This window comes from Lichenostomus cassidix, chromosome 2 (assembly GCF_008360975.1).
Source record: "Lichenostomus cassidix isolate B80296 chromosome 2, HeHo_3.0, whole genome shotgun sequence".
In the NCBI taxonomy this organism is placed as follows: Eukaryota; Metazoa; Chordata; class Aves; order Passeriformes; family Meliphagidae; genus Lichenostomus; species Lichenostomus cassidix.
Window position 1 is genome coordinate 9,684,635 of NC_139482.1, and position 27,852 is coordinate 9,712,486.

Consider the following 27,852-nt stretch of genomic DNA (forward strand, 5'->3'; position numbering starts at 1 on the left):
ACTGCTGAGATCAGATCCGTTCTCAGAGTGTGACTTTCTGGTTGTCTCCTTTTCAGATAATTTATTTCCCCACTAAGTGAACTGGAATGGAATCTCTCCTTCAGTGGTATAAAGGTCTGGAAGGAAATTCCTCATTTAACCTTAGAAAAGTACTCAGCAGGTTAGAATTAAAAAAATTTCCAGTTCTAATATAGCTGATGATTTCAGCCAGTACATGGCAAAGAAAATTTGGTAACATCTAGTTATTCCTGTATCCTAAATAAGGAACTTACAACTTCTAACAACCATGAAAACCTGAAACTTCCCAGTCCTGAACATTATCCATAATCCATTTAGCCAAGCTAAATCTGAAGTTGTGTCTGAAGAGCTGTTCTTACCTCTTTCCTCCTGGTACCAGAAAGACAAAACCCCACAATACAAGATGCCTAAAAACCAGCCATGTAAAAGGTAAAGACGAAATGTCAGAAGACAAGAAAACAGTCAGGAGCAGATGGGTGGGGACCTGGATCCCAGTAAGCTGAGCATAAAACTGAGCCTATTAGGAGCAGTCAGAATAGATCTTTTTCAGATTGTTTTGAGGTCTTTTTATAGACAGAGTACCACAGTGCTCCATTTGGGAAGGGAGGCATGAGACACAGAGAGACCTCAGCTAGAGGTCCCTTTGGAGAAGAACAAAGCTTTGGCAAGTTCAGACCCTAAGCATAAATGAGATGGAAAAAGATCTTTCTCCTTTTTTTTTTTTTTTCTTCCCCTCTCTTTCTTTTCTCCAAGAATCTTCTATAAAAGCTGAGACTGTTGAGGTCAAGGCAGGAATAGTGAATAGTATTTCATCTGCAGCTCTGGGAAGTCTCTTAACCTTGATGAATGGGGCAGGGCTAAGCCCTGAGATATTGCACATCAGTGTGAACAGCTCCTCTCACTAACAGAAAGACACAATCCAAACACCCAGGAATTTCAGATTTTTTTCCAAGTCGTGTTGAGAGGAAAAGGACATAAAGGAGTTGAGAGGAAAACGTAAAGTGCCATACAAGGGGTACTGCCTGGAGCAGGCACAGTCAGGCAGCTGCAGCCTCACCAACAAGATGTGTAACAGGAACCACCTTGCAACACTTGTTCCACTGCCACAAAACTCCCACACAGAGGCTGTAGCACTGGTTACCTCCTCTGTGAGTTACCTTTAATGTTACACTGCCTTTGTTTACACTGCATTGCTCTTACACCTCTGCTGTTACAGGTGTGCACACACGCCTCTGTTTCCGACATTTTCTGCTGAGCCTCCCACCAACTGAAAAGCAGTAGTCCACCACTGGATTCATGGCAAAAGCAGTGAAGCTACATCAACCCTTTGTTCATCCAGGGACACAGACATGGCAGCAGAAAGTCAGGCCACAGGAGCTCCACTAGAATGTGTGTGTGCAAGGCTAAATCAATGCTGCTCTGTAAAGGGTACATCTACATCAGCTACACTTGTGTTGCTGTTCAAACGACAGCCAAACTGTAAGTATTTAGGAGTATTCAGTAAAGGTGTTAAAAATAACTCTGCTTATATTGAAATGAAATCAAATATTGCAAAAACCAGTTGCTACTAATGCCTGTAAGTTTCTGCCTTTTTATACATATCTTTGTTCTATAAAATCCATATTAGTGTAGAAACAGAAAATGGCTTTAACTGAATCTTTCAACAGGTGTTTGCAGACAGGTAGCTACTCTGGGAAGAAATAGTCATAATCTCAACCAATTGGTACCTCCTTTATCAGACAGATTTGTTTTACCTATTATTTATAAACACTTGGGAAATTGAGAAAATCTTAAAAAAAGACAATTTAGAAAATCTCAGCCACAAGCACTGTTAAGAGTGATGGTGTAACAAAGGTCAGGAAGCACTTTATGTAATTTAAGATAGGTTTAAAGAGAATTCTATTTGGATAACAGTAGAAAAAACCCTCAGGGGCAGGAAAAGTGTATGTCAGAACTGTCCAGCTGCCCAGAGATACTGCTGGCCTTTGCTCCCTTCCTGTCATTAAGACCTGCCTCCATGAAGTGTTGCTGAACTCCAGGCCTAGCAAAAATCACAAATAATAAAACAATGCATTCAACAGTCAATGGAGTGACTACTGGAAATGAATCAACAGTCATAAATCTGACAATCCCCTCTTTGCTCTCAGCATCTGTGCTTCCCATCTTGTTCTTATTATCACTGGCATATTCTTCTAGTTCCCATCTCCACCTATTTCATTTAACCTTGCCTGATTTTTTAGCACATGATGGTCCACAGAAGGTGCAATTTCTCACTTTCCAGCTCTGTTAAACCTCTCCCACTCTGTGCTTCCCGCCTCACATCCCTACAGAGTTTTCACAGCAGTGCACTAAACATAGAAACAGCATTTCCTGGAGGTTTTCTGCAAGAGCCCTGTTAGCACCCAAAACCTTGGATCCCTTTTTAAAAAGTTTCTGCTAAGCTCACAAACCATTTGGGAACACACTGTTAAACCTCTAACAAATCCAAAATAATAAAAAAATATTTTTCCACAAAGATAGTTCATAAAAATACAAGTAAAACATGAGATTCTGATGTTACTGACTCTCATGCACTTTCTTAATTTTAAGTGCTTAATAGTCTCATTAACCCTACTGGGACTAGATACTGTGAATAAATTATGGCCATCGGGCAATAATTTTTAAAATTAGTTTTACTGTGCCTCAGCATAAAATAATGCAATTGTTCCCTCTCTTTCCCAAGAGATTTCCATTTTTCCACTGACAAATGCAGACACAATCGAAAACTTCTTTGCTTCCCTCCTGAGCAAACAGCATCACTGTGAAGGCTGCTCTGGTAGACAAACTAAAAATGCAGAGCCCAAGGCCCATCAGACTAACACCATTAAAACCAACAGGTCTGAATCACCCAGGTGATGCTGGCAAAGAAGCACACAGCTGCTTACAGCCTCCCTAGGACAATGACAGCAAATTCACAAACAATCCCTCTCCAAATTCACAAATAATCACAAGGTGCTCCCAGGCAGCACAGGTCCAGAAAGGGCAAATCCTGTTTCTCTGCAGTGCTCCAGAGTTCTTTGTTGGGAATGAAAACAATCTCTTACAAAGTGAGTACAGAGACTTCCTGCTGGTTTCTTCTGCCTTCCAGTCTTGCTGGGAAGGGCAGAGGAGAACATGGCAGTAGAGGCAGACTGGGCAAAGAGCCTGAAAATCAAGTGGATGGGAGAAAACGTGCTGCCCTTGGGTGTGAAAGCTACTTTTGCACCTTCTGGTGGTTTGCAGCCAAGCTGAGAGGGAAAACATAAATGAGAGACCCAATGCAGGGCAGACAGAAGTTCTCCCCACCCAACATGGCTCTTTGGATGGGAGAGACAGAAGATGTTTAAGAATCATATAGGGATGATACACAATGAAACTGTAATATTTACACAGAATAGTATAGGAAAGTATATTTTTCCTAACTTTTTTCCACTGGTTCCTAAAAACTTTTTCTTAAAAATTTTTCTAACTGGAGCTGTACAGTTGAGAAAGCTGTTTCAAAGTCTGGCTACTGGGATTTACTGGGGAATGCAGCTACGCCACCAGTATGTGTCAAATTTTTTCCTTGTTGCAATTTAATACACTGAACAGATTTCATGTTCTTTAGATCAAACACTTGCTATAGAAAAAAAGCAGGACAGAAATGTGACCTCAGAACAAGAGCTGGCCAGCTATAACTAACCAGGCACTGCAATCACTGTGCAGCAAGGCCATATCAAAATGCAGCAACAGTGTCTTTCTGCCCAACTACCTTACGTGAAACTGCAAATTTTGTTTAGGCTCCATTTTAGATCTGGTTCATTTGGTGATGAAAACTCTCCAAAATACACTGTACAGCTAGCTAGAGCTTTCCACTAATCAGAGGGTTTGTCAGCAGAGCTATTAACTCTTGCTTTGGGAATCTGCAGGGGCTGGCATGTGCAGAGAGGTACTAAGCAAGGCTATGGTGCCAAAACTGGGCAATTCTTCAGAGCTGGCTGTGCTGCTGCTCTGAGAAAGGCTTTGGAGTCTGTGATTCTAATAGAGATGGAAAGAGGCTATGAGGTCATCCAAGTCTTGCTCCCTGCCAAAAAAAGACTGCTCCCTGCAGTGCACTTTTGAGTGCTTTGTCTACTTCTGTTAGAGTATTTCAAATGATGGGGCTTCTTCCACTTCCTTTCAGGGCTTATTTCTTAGCTGAATTTATTTCAAATCCAGGAACCTTTTTTACTCTGCAATGCTTGGCAGGAACCAGTCTTAGCTTCCTCTTATTATTTCTGCCTCTCCACATCCAACTCAAAGGAGCTTTTCCCCAGTGCCCCCATTCTCTTTCAGTGTAACCAGCTGAAGAGATTGCCTTTTACCCCAACACTTGGCCAAACCCCACGTTTCAAAGTTTTTCCTTTCCTTTACCGCCATTCCCTCAAGCTGAGCCATGGTAATTGCCCTCCTCCTCCTTGCCTGAGTGCCAGCATCTTCTGTCAGCCAGGCTTGGGCACTGCACCTTCCATCATCCCAGCTCTTATTTCCCTGCCTATCCCACCAACCCTCCCTCCAGTCTGGAGCAGTTGTCACACCAAGTCACTTTGCAGGCATGCCAGCTCAGGAGCCCAGCTCTTTGGTTTCTTTAATACCAGCTATTTTGCACTCTGATTTCTTCCAGCATCTGTTTTTGGATGCTGCCACTCTTGAAAACCCTCAGCAACAAAGCTTAGAGGAAACCAAACAGGATGTGATGAATATATAACCCAATGTATCTAAGTCCCCTCCTTGCCCACAGCCTTTCTGTGGCAGAAAGCAACACCCAGTGGTCTCTGGTTTCATTCCAGCCCTATTTCTTAAGTTTACCCACTAACTGTCATCTTACAGTAGAAGTTAAGCTTGGAGGGAAAATGTGGATATTTTCATACACAGCAAGAAATTGATGTTTTGAAAAATTTTCTGTATTAAATTGTAACCAAAAAGTTAAATATGTACAGAAGTTGTAAATGGAATCTAAGAAAAAAAAAGTGTCAGGTCAGAAAAAGAGGTTATTTATGGTTAATGTTTCAGGGCTTTTTGTTTAGAAATTAAGTTAATTAACTCTCCAAACTGAAAATGCTTTAATCCCCATCACAAGCAAAACTTAAAAACTTAATGTGTTTTGACCACTTTAAAAACACTTTTTCCTTAAGCTGGAAAGGATCTGTCCCAACTGACTCTTCTGAATTCACACCATCTTTTATGGTGAAAAAAAGGCCAACTACCTAATTCATTAGAAATTGTAACCAAAATGTAATTGCAAGGCATTTACTGTCATTTTATGTGGCTCCACCCAGTCCCTGTGCTGACTCAAATAATTAAGAACTACTGCCATCAACATCACCTTTCAGATATATTTCAGTGTCCAGTCTGAGGTGGTGCCTGGGTAAGACCTGTGGAGGGAAAGGGCTGATGTTCTCATTTCCCACAGGCAGGAGAAGGATGGGCACTGCAGGTAACAGTGGGGTGCTGGACTGGGTCAGGACTCTTTGACACTCAAGACTGTCAGTGCATCTTCTCTTTACTCAAATAATAAAATGTTTCTACATAAACTATTCCAGAGTTACCAAGTCAATGAGCTTATTCTACCAAAAAATGGAAATACGGATAAAAGAATATAAGCTCTGCCTTCCAAAATGACACACAGCTTTCATATAGCAGATCAGAAAAGTAGGAAAACTGCACAGCTGAACTCTTAGGCTGAAGGGAAAATGTAGACAATTAAGAAGTTTCCCTGCATTATCCTGGTTTCCTCAGAGGTTTTCTCCCATCACATGATAAATTCAGATAATGGATAAATACAACTGAGACTGAAAAAGGGACTTTGGGATTGAGGCAAACTTTAACCAACCAAATGAACAACCATTAAACTTTTCATATGTCTAGGACATATTTTATTCCTGTTAATTTGAAAATCAACAAGAATTAGCACTAAATAATTTCTTTTAATATAAATGAATCCTTCACTATAAAACCTAAATTACACTTCATGTGCCAAATTCCCTGAGGTCAAAAGCAAGCACTTTCCAATCCTTCAGATGGCTGAACAAAGAAGCAGAAGAAGTTACACAATGACTTAAGACAGTTCAAAAAGCTGCAAAGGCATCAAAATAGGGCAGGAACTCTGGTTCAGGAACGGAACACTCAAAGCTTCACTGATTAAAAAAAGCAATAGCAATTTTATCGTAAAAGATTATGAGAATATGTAAAAAAAGTAAGTCATGTTTATGTTTCCTTTCAGCCTTTAACTACTTTAAAATGTTCAGCTGTCAGCAGACATTAAAGATGTTTAAATTAACTTTGCACATTGTTTAAAGCACAATATACAACTATTTCAAGAGAATGCAGTGGACCAGGGCACTGGAGAATTTGGTCTGTCACCTTGCACCTCCTGAGCACCACCAGGCACAGCATCACCTTTGTGCTTCAGGTTCAGCTTTGCAAAACCAGGCAAAAGCTGCTCACAGCTGTTATCTTTTTGCTCAGATTACAAACCTCCCAGGACATGGTGTTTATCACTAATTGTTTTTACAGCATTTTTCATAATCACAGTTGTGATCTAACGATTCTGTTTAATGCAATATTCTTTTTCTATTTTGTAACCCTTTGTCTTCCCAGTCTTAATCTCTAAAGAGACTTCACATATAGGGAAAAATTTAATTATAATGAACTTGGGATCTGAAAACATCCTCAGCTAATGGAATTAGCTTATTTGTTGTTAACAAATGATGGAAATTATTGTAGCATTGCTAATAAAATATTCATATTCTACATTCCCACAAGGTAATCAAACATGGAATTTCTAAAATCAAGTAATTTTCTTTAACCTGTCCCCTTCTCTTGCTACGACCTCCAAAATTCCCACCATTAGCTGACTCACCCTGCATTTTTGGGAAAGAATCTGCAGAAAGTTCTCCTTCACAACAACCAGGGACATTCCCTGTGCATGGAACACCAAGGCATGGGGCTATTTTTTCAGTTCAATGAAAACTGCAGATGAGCACTCAGAAGGAAAGGTCAGCAGTGCCATGAGCAGCAGTGCCTTGTACACCTGCAGGCACTAAAAAGGGACTGTCCTGTCACAGGAGACTCCCTAAAACCATATTTGGAGCCAACTCTTATTGTCCTGTTCCACTAAAATCATGATATGCTTATCTCTTGAAGATGACTTTATCAAGGAAGAAATGCTTTTGCTTCAAGGGAGGAAATACTTCAATAACCAGTAATCTTGCCTCAGAAAGCACACAAATCACTTTTAGGGCTCCCATCCCCCAAGTTATTGGACATTTCTCCCCTTCTCCTGCCCTGCAACAGAAGTTGTGTTATGCCTGGAAACATGAAGCATCTTTGAAAGCTCTTGAAAAGGTACATTTCCAAATCTGGTTATAACTCTGGATCCTCACATGTAAACAATACAATTTCTTCAACAATATTTGCTCCTCTTCAGTTTCCCAGGCCATCAGCTTTATTCCTAATCACTGACTATTCAGTATATGGAGGCTGAACAAGTCTCTGGGTTCACCTCCTGATGCAGTCAGAACAGCAAGAGAGAACGTTTCCTCCTCTCTAGACAGACTGAGAATTCTCTAAGTCAGAACTGAAAGTGTTCACATGATGCTTATCAGCCCAAATTAACTTTTCTTTCTGGGAGATTTGTTTCCCATAGATCAGAAGCAATGCCAAGGGGATTTTTGAGACAGCAGTGTTTGCATGGCACAAAGAGAGCACAATACTGCTAAAAGGCTAAGGCTGTATCTTCTCCTGAGGAAAAACGTGAAGAGGAAGGAGGGTTTTGCCAGTACCATGATAAATGGCTTATACTCACAAATAAGATTCTGAAAGTTAACAGGCAAAATGCCTAAAAGCCAGGCAGTTCTACAAAGAGTTCTCAAAACCAAACTGCATAATTTCTTTTGGTATTTAAATCTTTGAGGGACTCAGGTTTTATTTTAAAGACCTCAGGCCCTTCTCTCAACTGAGTTACTTCTACCGACTCCATAGGGGTGCAAATCTTTTCACTTTCATGAAAAGACTGTTTCTGTGATAACAGGAAAGAAATACAAACAGCTAAAGCAACAGACAATTATAAAAAACTATGGGTGATGTGTGGAACTTGGAACTGGGGGGTGACATGTGAAACTTGGAATTAGAGCCACCTATCTGAGAATGTCCTCAAAGCTCAGGGTGACAGGAATGGCACAGCTGGAGGTAGCACCTGACAATTCCATTTGCAGAATGAGTTCATTGTGTCTAAAGCACTCTGAGGACAATAGCATGGAAGGTCTCAGTTTTGAACAGTTCACCAGGTATGTGGAACACTACACCCAAAACAACCTGTGCCCTCTGCCTACAGAACCTCACAGCAAGGGAAACACTGGCTGGGTGTGACAGAGGTAGTGATGGATTTTAGCCACCCCTGTGAACCCCACACAGGAACAACTGAGCACTGTGACTTTCTTTAACCTGTGACTGGGTTTTGTATGCTGTAACCCATTACAGCAGCTGGAAAAGCCCTGCTCTCCCAGCATCAAGGGAGCACTCCTCAAAATTTCTCTTTTGCTACCACTGGCAAATGGCTTTCAAATATGATTAATCAATTAAAGTTTCACAAAAGGTAACTATTTCACTGTCACTTGCTATTAGCAAGTCTGCTTCTGACACATCTCTCCCCTGTCTCTCTTCCCTCCTGTGTGAATATATAAAACCATTCCCCTCCAAACCATGACTGTGCTACAGAGCACTGCTGTAGCTACAGCTCAGCTAGAGATTCAGCTAAGGAGTTCTTTTGTATATAACCCTTTAATAAGAGTATTTTTCAAGGTAGATGGAGCAGAAGTGTTTGAGAATAAGGAGAAAAAGCTCCCGTGGCTTTGTTGTTTGGTATTACCCAAAACAATGTATACATAACATGAAGGTTTCAGTAAAATGCAGAGGAGAAGGATAAACAATTGACAGCCACAATAAAAGGCTATTTTTTTGCTCCTGCATGAAGTCTGAAATGCTGGAATATATTAAAATGAAGCCTTTACTGATTCCTTTTGACAGAGCCTGGATTTGAGACTGGGCTCAGTGTATAAGCTATCTATAAAAATAAATCCTAAGTAATTGTTTTCTCATTTCATAGAAATGCTACAAGGGTTCCCTTCATTTCTTGAGGAATGAGATTCAGAATTTCCATCCTCTGAAAACACCTTTGTCAGGGAGACAATGTCTGAGCAAGTCTGAAGGAAGTTCTGAGATCTCTGAATACTCCCAGAATCCAAAACAAAAAATAAAACTTAGTACAACACACAAATGACCTCCTAAGGAATTGAGTCTGCTAATGACAGACTAAGTAGAAACAAGGTCATTTTTTTTTAAGAACTACATTAATTTACATCACTCCAAGAAGATGTCAGTGACCACATGGGAAGAGAAGACACTTATTTTCTACAGCTCCACAAACTGCTTGTTTAATCAATACAGAGTGTAATCAGGTTAAAATAATTGTTCTGATGACTGAGTGGGAGTATTTCAATGAAATACTGTGAAAGTATTTCAGTAGCCAGACTAAAAAATTAATAATTTAAACCCAAATTCATCTTTGTGCTTCTGATCTGTTTGGCAAGATCCCATACCTGGATTTGAGTCCTTCTTTGGTGCCAGCTGCCTCACCATGTCTGTCTATCCAAGCAGCTCACTATGTAGCTCAAAAGAACTCCAGTAAACCACAGAAGAGTTTAATAAATTAATTTTTCAATCTTTATTACCCTCCAGACTTAACTAGATGAATCTGAATAATTTAAAAGATCATTTAATGTACTCATTATTTCACCAAAGGGTGTACTGAAGTTTGAAGACAGGATAAGAAGGACATGATGGGAAAGGATGTCTGCATGTATGAAACTATAGATGGAATCAAATAAAATAAAAAACAGTGTTTACCAACACTGGCTAAAAGTCTTCATTTTTGCCCAGTTTGATACAAAATGTGGATGTAGTTCAACAAACAGTTTAAATACAATTTGTAGTCAAAATAAGGAGCAACTGTCTACGATAAATGCATGCAAAATGGTATCTAAATCTTCATCAATAATTTGTGACTTGGTTAGTGGCTCTCTCCCCCTGGGAGTCTAAGCCTCCATTCTATCAAAGCTCCTAAGCTGTCCCTATCTGCTGCTGAACAAGAAGACTGGAGACATTTTTATCTGCTTTTGGGGGTACACAGATTGCAATGAATATGTTTCCTTTTACATTTCTTATAATTTTTTAAATAAACTTCAATATCAAAGTAGATCTCTCTTTGCTCCGCTTAGGGCAAAACAGTGGTTTCCTTTTTTCTTTTTTTTTTTTTTTAATGGGTAAGGTTTTGATATAGAAGACAACATTACGATGCAAGGGTATGTTTATCTTTGCAGGGTTTTTATGAAGTTTCAACTTTAGGAGAAGATCAATGATCTCCCTCAGCTGTCACCAGATGGATCCTTCAGCTCACTATTTTAAATTTCTGAGGATATTCTTGATAAAACATTTAGAATATGAAACGTACAGATACTCAGGAAAAGAAATTCTATGTTAAAAATTTGAGAAAAAATTCAAATCAGTCAAAATATCTTAATATTTTTAATCATATTTTATTTCTAATTAATACTAGTTAGTTTCAAATTCAAGGTAATTTCAAGATATGTATTACCAGATTAAAACAATAACATTTTGAAAACAACTTTAGATGAGTCAAAATAATATGTCTTAGGATGTTTACAAATATACTGAAACATTTGCAAATCCAGCCTGACCTGCTGCAGAACACTTGAAAAGATTTTTGCCCTGTGATGGGAAAGAAAGATTTATTTTGGTTTATCCTCAGTTTGATGAATTGGCTTGTTTGGCCAATAAATAGTTTTCCTACCAAGAACTAAGCTGCTGTTAAGGATGAAGAGGCTGTGAAATTTTTATTCTAATATCAGATATGTATTTTTAGCTGGATATTTTATAAACTCACATACATATTGTTTTAGAACAATTCAGATACAAGGGATGCTTGGGCTTTAAATTTACATTTTTACTGGTACAAAAGGCTGCAAATGTTATAAAAGCCACCATCTTTCAAGTATATGGTGTTTTGGTATGATGAGAACAGGCTCTCCCTCTCTCTCTCTCTCCCTCCCTTTTTTATCTCCCAAGCACTTCTCAGCTTTTAGCATATTTAGGCATCTTGTGCTTAACCACCTGAAAAGCTTTCTGAGGAGTGCATGGCTGGTCTAAAATACCATGGAATGATCTGACAAACAGCACTTTAGACAGCAGGACAAGAATGTGTACATATTAATTTGATTTATTTTTCTTTTTTTGGGGGAGGGGGAATAAAATAGCTTTCCCAGGGGCAGAGAAATGCAGCAATGCTGGGTGTTCCCTCCTGCCCAGAGCTGTGCTGCCTGTCCCTCCCTGAGGATGCCCATGGGCACATGGCCATGGCCCCAGCTGCACAGGGAGGCAGCACTGGAGCCTCTGTGCTGTGCTGGAAGCATTAATCCACCTCCTCTGCCTTTTGGACCTGAGTTAACCTCTGTAAACTGCACTGCAGGGGCACTTGGGGGATAACTCGGGAGTCTTCTGTTGTTTTTTTTTAAAGCCTGTGTGGGTCTTGTCTGTCTTTGCTCACTCTTTCTTGGCCATCCTGAGGACACTCTGATTTTTAAAAAAATCAGTAAAATGCCAAAAACAAAGATACTGATGTCCTGTCACCACCAGCAAGCCAGAGCTGTATATTCTTGCTTTTAGGGTGCTCCTCAGTTTCCAAAATAGGTGTCTGCTTCCATTTGAGGCAGCACAGGGTGCCTGGGACGACTCAGCAGGGCTAACAAATACAAAATGAGTCCAAGGGAGACCCTACTGGGGAAGCTGCAGCATCTACAATGCTCTAGGTGCTCAAAGCCAGGAAGTCAAGCCTTTTTCCAGTGTCAGAACTGATGCCAGCCACTCACCAAGTGGCTGCACCCCTTGGTACAAGTTTCCTGAACCTCCAGGTGAGCCCAGAACTATGGCCAGAGCCCCAGCAGCTGAACCAGTGGGCTGGTAGCTCAAAACCACAGGGACACACAAAAAAACCACAAAAAAGGTGTTTGAAAACCTCCACTCTGACCTAAGAATCAAACCCTCCAAGTCCAGGGAGAGCTGGGAGGAAACATCTGGCTTGGTGGAACAACCACACCTAGACCTCCACACATATTGCTCCTAGCACAGGTATTTTGACCTGAACTTCTATAAAAACATGGCATTTTCATAAGCTGTGAAGTGCACAAGCACATAATTACTGGATGACCTTGAAATAGTTGTATTGAAACTGATTATTAATTTTTATGGATGTGAACAGGATTTGAGTAATCTCAAAGAGATGAACTACAGCTGTTTTCTGAAGCAACTAGAAAGTGTTATCATGACAAGAAAAAAAAATGTTCAGTCTTTTTCAGACCCTGAAAAATATCCTCTAAAATATAAATTATGAAAAACATTTTCTCACTTTAAGTGTACAGTGTAAAATTTTCATATTGTTGGGGGACTGGCTGACCTGCAAAGACTCTGTGGGTTGCTACTTTATGGTCTCACAGCTATTTTCAGAGATCTTTCAGTTACTGCTAAGTAATAGGGACATTCAGTTCCACTAAAATGGTTAGACACAGCAAGTGTGAAGAGACCATGTCAAATAGAGTTGTTTTCTCCCTTAATTTATGACCCACTAATCTAATTCTAAATTCCGCAGGACTGGGTAAATGAGGCACAGCTTCAAACCATCAAATTAAAATCTACATTAGCACAATATGAGAACCAGCTCTAAAGATCATCTTTCATGTTCTGTAGAACTACTCACTAAATATAAATTAACACACTGCAAAGCCTGGTCTCGATAATGATGCCTACTTCTTAATGATATGCTCAGGCAGGGAAGTAGTACACTCATGGCTTATGCAACTTTTATGAACAGTAAATCTTAATTCCTCTCTCTAAACATATTTTTTATTGTTTATAATTTCTACTGAGTGTGAACATTACATTCTCTTTATACAGAAAAGGCTTTTTTTCTTTTCTACATTGAGTATGACCCTGGACTGTGTCTCCACACTACTGCAGTTGCTGGGCCAGGAACACCAAATTTCTGTAGCTGGGTTATCGAGACAGTAGTGTCCCAAAAGGACAGATGAAACACAAGTGTTATTTTTGGAGTCATTGTGTGCAAAAGGAATAAAGAAATGGTGAGTCAAATATCTTGCAGCTCCTTTCTTCTACCTGCCATACTCCATGTGCAACAAGAAAATATCTTTATGTTTATCTGACCTAACTACCTAGTGGGTAATTTGGGCCTGCAGTGCCCTAAGGTCTGTACTCTGTGAGCTGCACTGGTCACTTTGATAGAGACAAAGTTGGGGAGCAAATTCTCTGTTAAGCTTTTAAGAAAGATGAAAGAAAAAGAACAAAGAAACTCTCTATTTGGATAATGATTTTTTAAGGGAACCAGGAGTGCTAATTAAATGTTCACCTTTTCTGGAGTTCATAGAAAACTTTTCTTTTTGTTACAGTTCTGTTCAGAGACTTGTGCTATCATTTTGACCAGAGTATTGGAAAACTGAAATATATGTGCATGGGTATTTTTTAAAATCACACCTGAGATCTCAAGCTTCCCTCCAACCACTACTTGTAAATTTTATTTCTCACTTCTTGTATTCACATCTAACACTCAAGATGGAACTGAAAAATACCCACAGTTACAGAATGTGGTTGCTCACTGTGGCTGAAGCCAATAATCCATCCCCTCCTAGTCCTGCAGCATTAAGAACTGCAGCAAACCACAGGCAAACAGCTGCCAGGAGAAACACCTCTTGGAGCTAAAAGGCCCAACAGGACTGCAATCCTTGGGGACTGGCTAGGCTGCACCACCTGAATACAACAGTCATGAAATCCTGATGGCAATAAAGGCAAGGAATCTTGTTAGTCATTGCAGCAGTGCTGTCTCAGTTTTATCAGTGGTGAAAATAATTAATCAACTATTATAAATGTCTATGTCTCCTCGCTGGTAGGAGTCAACACCAATTATTTATGAGAATTACAAAGGTTTCCAGGGTCTGTGAGGTGTGCTGTAAGCAGCTTTCTTGCTAGAAACTGTTAATTGTGTGTATTAGAGAAAAAGAAAAAGGTGGTTCCGACCTGTCATGCCTCAGTGCCCTCATATCAACATACACTGTGGTGGGATCTGGTCCAGATGTTCCCTGTAAACAACAACATCAGCTAATCAGAACCTGAGGGCTGGGAGGAGAAAAGAGTTTTACCCCCCCAAATAACCAAACATTAATTTCAGTGCTAATTACGCTAATCAAATGACAAGTTATATTTAAGCTATTCATCAATCAAAGCTCAGCTTCACAGAATCAGAACAAGCACTGGAAACATACCTACCATCGGGTGCTTGTCACCTTGGGGGTTGGAAAAACATCAAGCAGTCAGACTACTTAACCAACACATGTCAACATAGGTTTTATTTGCTACAAAAGGCCAAGTAATCAGCACATGGATACATACAAAAAATGTTAAACACGTTTTGCCATCTAAAGGAAGGCGGAAATTGCTGAGGAGACACAGTTTAATGGCAGAAGCACATGGTCAGGAATGTGAAGCATGGTTTACTGAGAGTCTTCCATACATGCAACAGAGAATATACTTGAAGCTAAAGATAGTAAAGGTAGCACGCATGACATGAACCAATCTGGACTGAAGGTCTGTTAAGCAATTATTCTGTTCCTTTTCAGTCTTCCACTGCATAATTTAAACCCTTGCTTTATGTCACAATATTTAGTTACTTGAAAAGAGGCAGACTAATTTTAGTTTCCTTTCATGCAGAGATGATGCAGTCTTTAGGCCTCTCCACCCACAGCTTTTCTGCAGTTTTGCAGCCTGCTATGATCTGCCCTTATCCAAAACTTCAAACTCATCACCACTGAACATCATGTGAATTCTCAATGCTCCAGGCTAGAGCTCTCTTCTCTGCTGCAGACCTCATGCTACTGCTAAGCACAAAGCTCAAAGAAAAGCACGACTTCATTTTGGAACACTGGAACGTTGGAAATTTTCTTTTCAGCAGTGGAATTCTCCTAAACGTGGTAAACTCCAGATGCACAAACTCCTTTACCAGTTATTCAGATGTTTACTACTTAAACCAGCAGGCAACGTGAACTCCCAGTGATTTCTGTCCCATTTGGGATACATTGTAGAGTATAATTCTTCATATTAGTAATGTCTAGGGCTGAATTTTACATTTCTGCAATGCTGGCTGACAGTTCCACAATTTTTTGAACGCTAAAAATTACATCAGAGATCCACAAATAGTTATTTTTTGTATCTAAGGGGGAAAAGAGTTACCACTACCAATTGATACTTACTGTACAGGTACTGATCATGACCCACCACCAGAGGAGAACAGGAGTAATAGAGCTGCACATGCATGTTAGCCTCTTTAGCTTGTTATACACAATACAAGGTACAATATCCTCTCTAGCTATTAATGACACAATTTTCAGTCTACTGGTAAACTCAGCAGTGTAACAGACTAGTGCTGAGTGGAGAACTTATTTCAAATATATGTAATGTTGAAAAGAAAAAAACAGAACCAAGGAAAAATTGGTTATCTTTAAAAATAAAACTAAAGCTGGTTTGATTTGTAAAATAATGGAAACAGTCAAGTTTGAAAATCAAAGACAATCACTATGATATTTATTATTTTAAGCATGAATGAAATAGTTACAATGGACATCTAATATTTGATGAAACCTGCATCCAGATAAAGCCACACTGGACTTATTTATAATTTTATAGAAGGATCTGAAAATCCCCAAATCTCCAGACTCAATTTCTAGTCTGTCCCACTGTTGGAAGCTGATAGGTGGGTATTGAGGGAACATGAAAATCCCCTACCTGCTCGGCCAGCTTCCCCAGCCTGTGAGGCTATAGCAGCAGGAATAGCAGGGATGAGGGAGAGAAGGAAAGAAGGTAACACAAGACGAAAATAATAATAAAAAAATGGGAATGAAAGGTGGGAGGAAAAAAAAAAGAGGAGAATGCAAAAAGCAGGGAGTAAAATAAAAAGAAAAACAATGTCAAATACAGGAATTTTACAAATTAACCATTATACCATTAAAGGTTAAAAAAAGTAAAAAATGAGGTGTCAACATTTTAGTAGAGCAACAGAAGAGACAGCTGTAGACTGCTAACCTTGGACAAACAGACTTAAATGGTTTTAGGACACTACAGACAATGTTGTTAGTGGAAAACATGTGTCTAGCATACTGATTTTTTTGTTGTTGTTTTTGTTTTTGAAGTCATACACATTATGCCCCTGCTATTTTAATGCAATTTATTCCATTGAGAGTTCCAGGTCTGCCATTTCACTAGTAATAGAAGTTTGTAAGTGATGTCCTCTGGAAATCAAAAGTAAGCTTTCTGGGAAAAAAAAATTAGTATATGACAGAAACAGATATTTATACCTTCTTGCATACAGATTAACCTGATCCTAAAGTGAAATAAAATCAAGGCTTGGTGCATAATCTAATTCTAGAAGATCATAAATAAATGGAGTACCTTCAGAGACCAATAAGTCTTCATTCATATTTGTTATGGTAAACAGCATACTACATATAAAGAACAACAAAATTAAAAGCTGATAAACACCCATCAGTTCTCAACCATGACTGATACCTCAGTAAAGAGACAAAAAATCCTCAGTGGTGACTAGTCCTAAGCCACTACTATCACGTGGAATATCTTACACCAGATGGCTGCTGTGGGATTTGCCCTACAACTTGTGAAAACAAACAGCTCTGAAAGCCCTGGCATCCCACATGCCTCTCATCAGACTTCTGAATGCCAGCAGAGTTAACACTGCAGGAAGCCACCACAGCAGCACCTTAAGACAGGTTTATTTTGGATGCAAAGGAAGATGAAATATTTTTAAAAAATAAGATGGATCTGCTTATCACATTGATGCCTCAAAATAGTATTACTAATAACCCAGGATGAACATTGTAATGTAACTGCAAAAAAGCAGGAGCATTACTAAAACCCAGCAGTTATATAATTCATTGCCTGTGACTATACTGCAGTGCCAGAAAGGACTTGGAGAATACAAGAGTCTCATATGGCTTTTAACTACAGAATGGCTTGAGAAACAGCAGCTGAAGTATCAGCAATGTCCTTCTGTGGCCACTTGCAGCTGGAATACTCTGAAAAGTATTTCAAAAGAAGCAGAGTCTAAGCCAAGACCAGAATGACTGACTCAATTAGTCTGTGTACATTTATTTTGAGAGACAGAGATAGAGAGCATCTGTTATGCTGGTACCAGGGGAAAAACAACACAACTTCTGGAGTATCTGATATTTACTCAGGACATGCCTGGTAAGGAAACAAAACGGGACATACAGAATTTTCTGTCTGAAAATGGGTATATCACAAGTCACATCTCTTGGACTAAATAAATCTCCTGCCCATGCATAGGCTGCCACTGGTGAACCATCCCTGGTCCAAGCAAACCTCAGCAATATGCCAGGCTTTTTTCCTCTGGGAAAACGTTGCAGGTCAAGACTGCTTGAAGGATCACCCCAACAAGTCAGCTGTAGGGCTGACCATGTGCCACTACTCAGTCCATACCTAATTCCCACCAAAGTCAAAGGCCTCCCCAGAGTTAAAAACCAGGAAGCAGGCTATCAGAAGTCCTAAGGATTCAAAAACAACTGCTTTTTGGGTTTTGCTTCCCTTTCTAAGGATGTGGCCTCAGTGTTTACTCCACGTCTACTTCTGCTGCAGAGATGCTCAAAAAAGGAATTTTTGGTGTGCACTTGGCAATCTCACCTACGCAAGCACAGCGGCTGGAGCTGTGAAAAGAACTTGATGGCATGACTTATAGTAAAGGTGGGAAAGCAGAATCTGAGGGAGCTCACCCAGAGCTGTAGTACATTGCTAAGTGTGAATCATACCTCTGGCAGGGTGCACAGCCTCCTGTGGCACTCTTTGCAAACCTACCCTTCATTACTTTCAATGTGGAAGAGCCTCAAAGAGTGTGATCTATCACTAAGTAAAAAGAAATACTAATTTTAAGCCCTGAGCTGAGTAACAAAGATTCCTTTGTTAGACAGTGAGGGAAGGGTTCATTTCTTCTAATTTCAGGCATCAAAGAAGAAAGTTTGCAGTTTAAGGTAGGAAGGATCTCCTGATGGTGATGGATGCCATCCCCAAATGGGCGCCTGAGATGTCTCTGGAAGCATTTCTGTGATTCTACTGACTGTGGATGGATATGGGATAACTCACTTAACCTTGCAGTCTCAGTTAGAGGAGACAGAAAAGAAGGAAGATGAATCCTGCTCTCCTGCCTTAACTTGGACAGATTTGTTAGTATACTTTCAGGGTTAACTAAGGAAAATTAACAACTTCTAGAAGTTTTCCCTCAACTTAAATTGAGTAGCAGGTTGAATAAAATGAAAATATTTATTTCAAGTGTTCAAATGGAAATTAGCTAAAATCCTAGAGAACCATCTGTGCTGTTGTAAGAAACAGGCTACTTTTCATATCTATTTTTCTCTCTCTCTAGAGAATGCTAAGATGCTAGTTAATGAGAATTAAAATATGCTAGATGCAATCTTTTCATCTCACTAATCCCTGGACCATTATCTGTGACTATACAGCCATAAAAGGTCAGATATTAATAGTTTTTAAGTGCCTAAAGATGGAGGGAATTATTTTTTTCAAAAGTACATCTCTAAAAATCTAGTCCAAAATGACTACATCAAAGGAAACATACTAAATTTGCTCTCAATTTGAAAGGAAATGAATACAAATGACAATGCATTAGTCTGTCAGTGATCACAATCCAGAAATTAAGATAATTTGGTAGACTAAGACTCTTTTGTACCAAAAGGATTATCACAGTGATTTCCTTTTCAAGGTAATCTTCAATAAAATGTTACATTCTGCTATGCACACACAGAGAAATACACAGACATACACACATATGTGCATACACACTCTCCTCCTCTTCTTTTTGCAGAGGTGAACTGTAAAAGCTTTCTGGAAAAATCAGAATACCTTTCCCTTGAAACATCTGAGTCTTGGTTTTGTCCACAAAATTGGAAATGAAGAAGGTATCAAAGATAATATCTAAGTTGTGTTAGAGGTAGCCCATAGGGAAGAAACCTGGAAAGGCTTTTTTTGATGGTAAGGGTCAACAGCCAAATATTGAGATCTATTTAGTAAGGTGATTAGTAGATACATATTTTAGAAACACTGCAGAACAGCCTGGATCACTGTTATCCCTGTGGAAGATGGTGTTCCAGGAACCACATGCTGATCTCATAGATGACATAACTTGGAAGAAAAAAAGCAAAGGCAGATGCTATTGACTCAAATATCTTGAGAAGTACCTTCATGCAGTCTGAAGAACCCAGAAATCATAACCCATTTCTGGAACATAACTGGAGACAATACTAATTGCATGAATATTGTTGACCAGGTATTAAAATCTATTTTGTTCCTCAGCTGAGAAAACAGAAGAGCCCACAAGCTATTCTGGAATACCACTAGCCATAAACTTCCAGACAGTTTGGAAAGAGCATTCAATCTAATTCAGTATCCAGTCCCTGGCAATGTCTACTGCCAGATGCTTCAAAACACGCAAGCCTCTATCTTTACATTCTCTACCAAAATGACATGTTTTGTGGTGATGCTTCTAAGTAAAATCTTTAGTAATTTTTCAAACACCTCTAAAGCTTGCCAAACAAGCCTCAGCTCAAATGCTTCAAAAACAATTCCACTTGGGAGGATAATGTTCCTACATATAGCCTGTCCTGAAATGGCTTTTCTCCATTCCATCCACAGCACTCTTTTGACAGTATTTGGCTTTTAGTTTGTCCTATGCACTGAAATGCCACATCAACAAAGCCTGACTCTAAGCTATACAATCAGCCATGCTGTTTAACCATCTCACTCATGGCTCTCATTCTGTGCTGTTCCCAAACCCATAGGCACTATCATTAATAATAATAATCCTTCAGAGATTTAGCCACTTTTACAGTTTGATTCAACAACTCTTTCACCAATTTCTGTAAAGAACCATCTAAGAAGCAATCTTCAGCTCAGGAGTTAACAAAACCAAAAGGCAGATATACATAGCCAAGCCATAATCCAGCCTAACTCCATGATGATTAGGACTTCCAGTTTCTCTGAGTGTAGACAGTTTTCCTGCATATTTGCAATGGGTTGACCCAGTCAGCTGCTCAATACCCACCTGCCTCCCTGTGGGACAGGGAAAGCACAGGTAGAGCAAAAGTGGGAAAACCCAGAGTTTAATGAGTAAATAGAAAACCCAAGAGATGCAAAAGCAATCACTCATCACCCCCCTCAAGCAGAACCATGCCCAGCCAGTCTCTGAGCAATAGCTACTTTGGAAGACCAACCACTGTTTTTCTTTAATGCTGAGCATGACATTATGTGGTGTGGGATACCCCAGGTCAGCTTAGGACAGCTTTCCTGGCTGTGCCCCTTCCCAGCTTCTTTCTGCTCCAGCCTGCTTGCTGGAGGGCAGTGGGGTGGTGGTGCATGGGGCACAGAGAGAAATGGGTTCAGCCCTGATGCTGTGCAGGAGTGTTCAGCAAGAGCCAAGCCATTGGTGTGCTCCCAACACTGCTCAGCCACAAGCAGAAATACAGCTCCACACAGGCTGCTGTGGAAAACATGAAATCCCAGGCAGACCAAGCACAGTGTTACTTCCAACAGGCCATGTTTTGGCATTGCACCTGGCTTGCTGCTGCTTAGTGTCATCCCCTGATTTTATTATTTGTCCTGAATTAAGGACTTATGTCCAGAGATCGGTGCACATCTAAAATGGAGATTTTCATTACTGGCAAGCAAACTTCTGCAGCTATTTTCCCCTTGAATCTACAGCATCCTTCATGTCTGGTCCCTCCATGGACCAGAAGCCAGAGTAGTCGAGTTGTCTTTCAGAAGGAGCTCCACCACAGCTGCAGGGGAGAGCTGACAGGCCCCATCCTGACCTGTTTGCAGTGAAGGCATGTCATCACTTCCCTCGTTCCCCTCCTTTCTGAAAGTTTTTTATTCCTGGAGAATATTTATGGTAGCAATTACAGAATGGCAAAACAAACAACTCTGCCTCTAGGCCACAGAATGACTTTTAACCCTGCTCAGCTCTGCCTTGTTATAAGGTTGATAGTAATAATTACAGACACCCTGGTCTGTAGGGATGCTCTGCTGCAGTCAGAGAGAAAGCAAGCAGTGCTGGAGGTGTGCCACACCTCCCTGTATTCATATCCTGGCAACACTGAAAAGAGCAAGAGGCTAAAGCAGGCACAGACATACTGGTCTGTGCTGAACCCATAAGCTGAATTTGTCAGGTTTTTTGATAAAACAAAAAAATATTTCAATTTACAATCAGAAAAGGAAGAGCAGATTCTTATTTGCAGTGCCACTGGAAGATCTGTTCTGACTTTCCCACTGAAGCAGGTACCATCATTACCTGCATGAGAAATCCTTTGTGTAAACCAGGGGAAACTGCCAGATTTGAAATGTGGGATGAACCACACAGAGTACAGGCAAGTCCTGCTGAGGAGACAGTGACTTTGAAGAGGTTAGAGACATGGTAGATGACCACATGGATATGGAGCTTCCCTGCCAGAGCAGCTGCCAATGCACAAGATGATTCTTTCAGTGTTTAAAAGGTTATTAAATTAGAAAACATATTACACCTGAGTAGGACACCAATGGTATTATTACAGGAAAAACAGGTTAAACTCAAACAAGATTTGTAAGGACAGAAAGAGATCAAGAGTAATCAAAATGAGACACAGATGAGGAAAGCATGTGTCAAGATTCTTTATCTACTTATCAAAATTAAGATGTGTATTAGATGCATGACAGAAATGAGATTCTTATTCTAGATTCAAAAAATGTAATAAAACAAAAAATGGCTGGATCTAATGCCAGATAAATTTAAACTAGAAATAAAGCAAAACTAATTAAAAATGGAACACCTTAAAAAGAGGCAAGTTAACTTTCACCACATGAAGTACTCAAAGACAAATAATATACCCTAGATCAGCCTAGGAGTATTTTCTTGGTGCAGCTACCACTGGTTGAAAAACCAGACTCTATTCAGAAATTCAGACCAGATAGCTACAGTGCTCCATCAGTCATTAAAATCATGACTCAATAAAGATACCTGTAGAATGCATGTTACATCCTGTATTATCCTTGGGAATATTTTTCTGATTAGAGGATAAAAGCAGGATAGAAGAGTTATAGCAAAATAATTTTCCTTTGTAAGCAATAAACTGTGCGCAGAAAACATCTACTTGTTAAACAAGTAATGGTTGAAAGTATTTTACAAACAGAAGGAATCCATTTTGTAACACACTGAAGTTAAACACTTGGAAACTGTAGTTTACATGACATGTTACATCCTGGCTTTGGAGTACTGAGTACACATTCTGTCACTGTCAGGTGCATTTCTGAATTACTGTATTCATGGGCAGAATAAATGCTATGATTGCAACATGAGAGGCATGAATAGTTGACAAAGTAACAGAAATTTACTACCTGTGTATGCAAGAACATTAAGTACCACATGCATTTTCTTAGTATGTCTACAACCAAACAGCCAAAGGAAACACAATGAACGCTCCTTACTGAAAACCATTTCCTTGAAATGACTTTGAGCTTAAGGAGTGAAAAATCTTACCTGCAAACATATTGCCAGGTTAACTCTACAGCCAAGTGATGTGCTGACAGCCCGTGGATGGAGACCAAGGTCTTTAAATAACTTTGAGAATGACTGAGTAAGAGCTATCCGAGGTCGTTCTTCAGCCACCACTACACATGTCCGTACACGCGACAGGTCCAGTCCCCTTGCCTGAAAAGAAGTCAAAATGTAACAAAGGCCACAAATGGGCAGATTTAATGCAAAACAGAAGTTCTTAAGTGTATTATGCAGGTAATATGATTCAAGAGGAATAGCAGAACAGAGGCTAAGCTATCAGTAGTTTCCATTTTTCCTGGAGCCAGATGGCCAGATGACAGTCTAATAGCTGAAGAAGCACATACTTGCTTCTCATCTCAACATTACCACATAGGAAATGATGGGCATGCTAATTCTGAAGGGAGGGAATGCTATTTCCCAAAATTAATTCAGATGACAGTGAATAACAGCAAACAGGAAGCAATGTCTAGACTTGGAAAAACTGATTAGGAAATTATTAAGCGAGGATGGTAAAGGCTGGAGACATCATAAATATCAGTATCTCAAGATTCAATTTATTTCAGTAGCACACTGGAAATTGCAGATGATTTCATATATTTAACTGGCTACCTGGCTTTTAATTCTGGGGGGAAAATGAAAGATATACCCCCTCTCCATACAGTGAGGACAATCTAGTTAAAACAGTACTTTTAAGCATGTGATTATTTAACCACTTGGGCCAAAACCAAACAGTACTTCATGTAACCAGGGTATTCATAAAACACACTATACAGTGTAATGCTCCTTGAGCCTCTTGGACATTTACACCTCTGTTTTCCAACACTTGCCTATCAACACAAGCTCCAACACAGATCAGAAAGCTTAGGTAAATAAAAGCCTTTCCTTGATGTTTAACAGCCCCATGATCTGAAGGAGAATGACTGCTATTGATACACAGCCTTTGGCAAGGAGTAACGTGGCTTCTGTGGGAGCTGCCTGTGCCCTCTGATGATTTTCTCCTTGCAGCAGACATTCAGCAGTGCTCAAGGCTCCCACAGCCCACTGTGCAGGCAGCAGGCAGGGTGTTGCAGGACGGAAAAATCACTCACCTTCAGCGACTCTGTTTGCGAACCGAGTCCCTTAGTACAGAGCTCCATGACTGAATAGGAGCAAAAAGTGTCCCTCACTTTGTACTGACTCACGGCAAGAAGCCACAGGGCAGGGTTGGTCTCCAGTTCTGAGGGAGGAATCAGAATAGACTGGTGTCCTGAATAAACGCTGCAAGACACAAGGTTCATTAACACACACTAAACACCAGAGCCCACAGAAAATGCAGTTGATCACAGTGCTGGATGAACCATGTAAAGCCTCACAGTGCTCCACAGCTCCACAAGTTTAACATGATGTTTAGCCCTGTTTTTTTGCTATACTTCCAGAGCCTGTGATGAATCATGAGGACTGCAGACAGAATGTGCTCCTAAACTGCTAATTTACCCAAAATTCCAGTGGAGTTTGCTGTTAGAACTGTACCAAAGAGAGCAAAATAGCTCAGTTATTAATGGTGTGAATAAGCAGTATAATAATATTAAGAAAAATTAAGCGTTGCTGACAAATACTTTGGATTGAGTAATTGCCATTTTAAGAGACCTTGACTAGGAGTACTTTATTGCTCAATATGGAAATAACCTGTCCACTGCTAAAGCAAGCAAGAGGTTTGCAATAATTTTCAGGGGAGTAAATTTGGCCCAAATTTAACAGCCCTTGTGGCCTTAATTTTCTTCTGTTTAGAAGTTTTATGAACTTTTGAAACTCAAATATACTGCATCTCTTGTATACTGGATACCCAGTGAGCATAGATATTGTGAAAATACACTTATCAGGGTCCCTGAGGAAAACAATTATGTCAGAGCTAATTTCTCTGGTACCTAAGATTCTTCTCAAGGGAAAAATATTCCCAATTTGATGACTTATTTCCCATGGGTTCTATGTTGTTCACTCATCTCACACAGGCAGATTTACCATCAATTTTACAGTCCCCTCACATCTCAATTTGTGATCTGTAGATATTTCAAATCGGAATGGTGACAACGTAAAGCCTCCAAATCATAAAAGTTCTGAAAAAGGACCATAAAAGCCCCTGAGATTTATGATGCACAAAAGAATTTCATTTGTGACTTGAACACTTGAAATGCCAGCTTGGTAAAGTTGATGTTTTCAAATCCAAGTGTCTGAGGTAAGACATGAAATGGAACTTTATTTTCAGGAACACGAGCATCTCTGTAACACTGGACATCAGGACACCTTTGCAATTCTTGTGGATGGACTGCACACACTCACACAGGCTCCCTCCTTGGTGGGTGACTGTCCCCACACCCCCAAACCCAGATGAGAGTGATTTCACAAGCTGTGCCATGTAGAACAGGGTTTGTGTGACCAGGATGGCTTTACTTGGTACAATAAAGGCAGAAAAGGTGTATAAGTGCAACCACAATAGCAATTAATAATCCAAATTGTTTAGGTCTCTGCTGGAGTATGAGCCTGAGGATGTCATGGAATATGTATGAACTACAGTTCAAATGATTTCATTTATCACAGAGGAGAAATTTCATCTTTGACTGCCTGTCCCCATTTATGCCACTCTGGGTGATTGATGACCAGAGGCTTACCATGGAGCAATGTGCTCTGGGGTGGGGCTGACACTCTGCCACAGCACAGGGCGGTCAAACCAACCATTACACTTTTATGGAATCAGAATAAAGCATCACTGAACCTTGAGCATGTGCTGCATAAACATGTGAAAAGAGATCTTGGCAACATTGCCCTGAAAGGGGAATGCCCCGAGCTCAGGTGAAAGATCAAACCAGCCAGGGAGTAGTACCAGTTTTTACTATAAATATTACTTCACTCTTTCTTCCTTAGCCAATTCTATGAAGTTTTTCAGGGAAATTATTCCAAAAGACCTTTAAGCTCCTTTAATCTTAGGGCCCCACGGTCAATCAAGGTGTGCAAACTGTCTGGTAAATACATAATTCTTACAACAGGAAGCTGTAACCACTAAAGTAAAAACCTGGGATGGGCTACAATCTATACAAATATGATGTACAGAGATTCATCCTCAAACCCTTCCCACTGTCCCTGAACTTCTCTAGTTGATACAACCAGTATCAGGTGAAAAACATGATCTGCACAATAACAAACAAGATGCCAGGGTGTCAAATGAGTGAGAATCATTACTCACAACCACATTAAGATCCCTTAAGCATCACTTATTCAACTGGGCAGACATAACAAAATCAAAATCAAATCAAAACACCAACCTTTGTGCCTGTACTGAAATGTGTTCCCACAAACTCCACAGTGATAAGGGGGAAGAAAGCTGCATAGCTTTGGTAGAAAACAGAAAATTTATTCCAAGTGTATTTTACTGGGAAATTAATTCAAACTAGTGGAATTTACACCAAAGACAAATGTTTTCCTCCTGAGCAACTCTAATGTGTAGAGGTGAACTGTCTACCTCTCTTGATAAACTTACGGACAAGAAAGATACCTGGTTTTGCTCCCACCAATATCCTGCGGCAAAGCATGGGGATTTGGATCTGAAACAACCCACCTTCGTCAGACTGAGGGAAACAAATCCTCTCATGATCAGGCTTAGATTAAAAAAATTACTCCAGTTAAATTGAAACAAATTAAGATGTTGCTAGCATATTTTCTGAGTTTTCTAATGCCTCAAAAATACAGTGGAGTTCAGGATCAAGCTGCACAGCAGAAGGAAATATCCAGCAGGAAGGAAACTTTCTGTGGTGGAGAGCCTCGTGTGTGCTGGTCTTGTCTGCACTACACAAACTTACAGCCAGCTGATACCATGCCTGGCAACTTCATGCCCAACACAGGCTTTGCCTGCTGAGCTGTGGTTTAATAACCCATGCATATCCTCTGATTTGCTCAAGCAGTTGGTGGAGCTGCAAGAAGAACTACAAAGGTATAATTGTGGGGTGGATGTGCCAGCTCCACAGCTGAAGTGGTTTCTGCAGCACCTGGTCACCACGACGTTGGCCATAAGTGGCTCAGCTCCCTGAATCAATCTCAAACATTGAGCAGAATTTGTGTTTCAGTCCAAGCCACAGAATGTTCCTGAAAGCCACACACCCTTGAAAATTCACAGATTTATATTCCACTGGGAAGCTGTCTATCACCCGTGTTTTGGTGGAGAGAAGCTGAGGGGAAAATACTCTTGTACAGCTGGTTGAAACATTTCTACCATTCTGGTGGTTTCAAATCATGCTGAGATGTTAGAGAGTGTTTGCTTAGCATGAATGCCAAACACCACACAGAGGACCACATGGTTGAACAAACTGCACTTGTGCAAGGCTGCTTTGGAGATGCTGCAAAAAGCTTGATATGGTTCCAAACCTATGGAAAGTTCTGTCAATGCTGCCTCCATGTAATTCTAGGTATGGTAGAGAAGTTTGATATGTTCATGGAGGTATGGAATTCTAGCTTTGGTAGAGTTAACCCTGAAAGTGAGGCACTGAATAAGGTGAGACAGTTCCACCTCAACTTGAAACATGATAGTTAAGAGGGTTAAGCTGTCAGCTTTGCTAGTCTCATACAGAAACCAACAAAATAATGGTGAACTCTAGCTGCAGGGGGATCAATGGGATATTAGGAAAACTTGGGAGTTTAAATATAAACTGTTGGACCTAAATTCCCCTTTCTGAGATTGCAACAACCTATGATACAATGGACTAGCTGCAAGACAAGCTATATAAATACTGGGAAGGAAGTGTATTAAGGTTGTTTCTCCCATTGCTGCAGAAATCTGTGTCACAAAAGCCTCCACCTCCTGATGCAAGTCTGAACAACAGGAGCAGACACAGTGCAGAGCATCCCTGCATCACCTTGTCACAATGACTCTTGGGTTGCAGATGCAGAGTGAAATGCAGGGGTGGCTGAGGTGGGAGATCCCCTTCTAGAAATGCTGTCCTCCTTTAGGGGACTGCAGAGCAAGCCAGGGGGAAAAAAGTATTCATGTGGCGGACAAAACCTTGGATTTT

At 40.1% G+C, this 27,852-nt stretch overlaps 1 protein-coding gene across 10 annotated transcripts in view; it reads right to left on the minus strand.

The window, feature by feature from the left end:
• DIP2C (DIP2 acetate--CoA ligase C (putative)) overlaps positions 1–27,852 on the minus strand; it is a 306,943-nt gene that overhangs the window by 12,477 nt on the left and 266,614 nt on the right. For 7 of the 10 annotated variants that reach the window (XM_085050312.1, XM_085050309.1, XM_085050308.1 and 4 more), the window contains 4 exons: positions 23,905–24,073; positions 22,799–22,969; positions 15,976–16,005; positions 14,215–14,276 (listed from right to left, as the gene is read on the minus strand). In XM_085050312.1, the coding sequence (XP_084906438.1) occupies positions 14,215–14,276; positions 15,976–16,005; positions 22,799–22,969; positions 23,905–24,073 (432 nt within the window). The remainder of the gene's footprint in view (positions 1–14,214; positions 14,277–15,975; positions 16,006–22,798; positions 22,970–23,904; positions 24,074–27,852) is intronic. The other 3 variants (XM_085050313.1, XM_085050310.1, XM_085050306.1) reach the window with 1 other exon arrangement.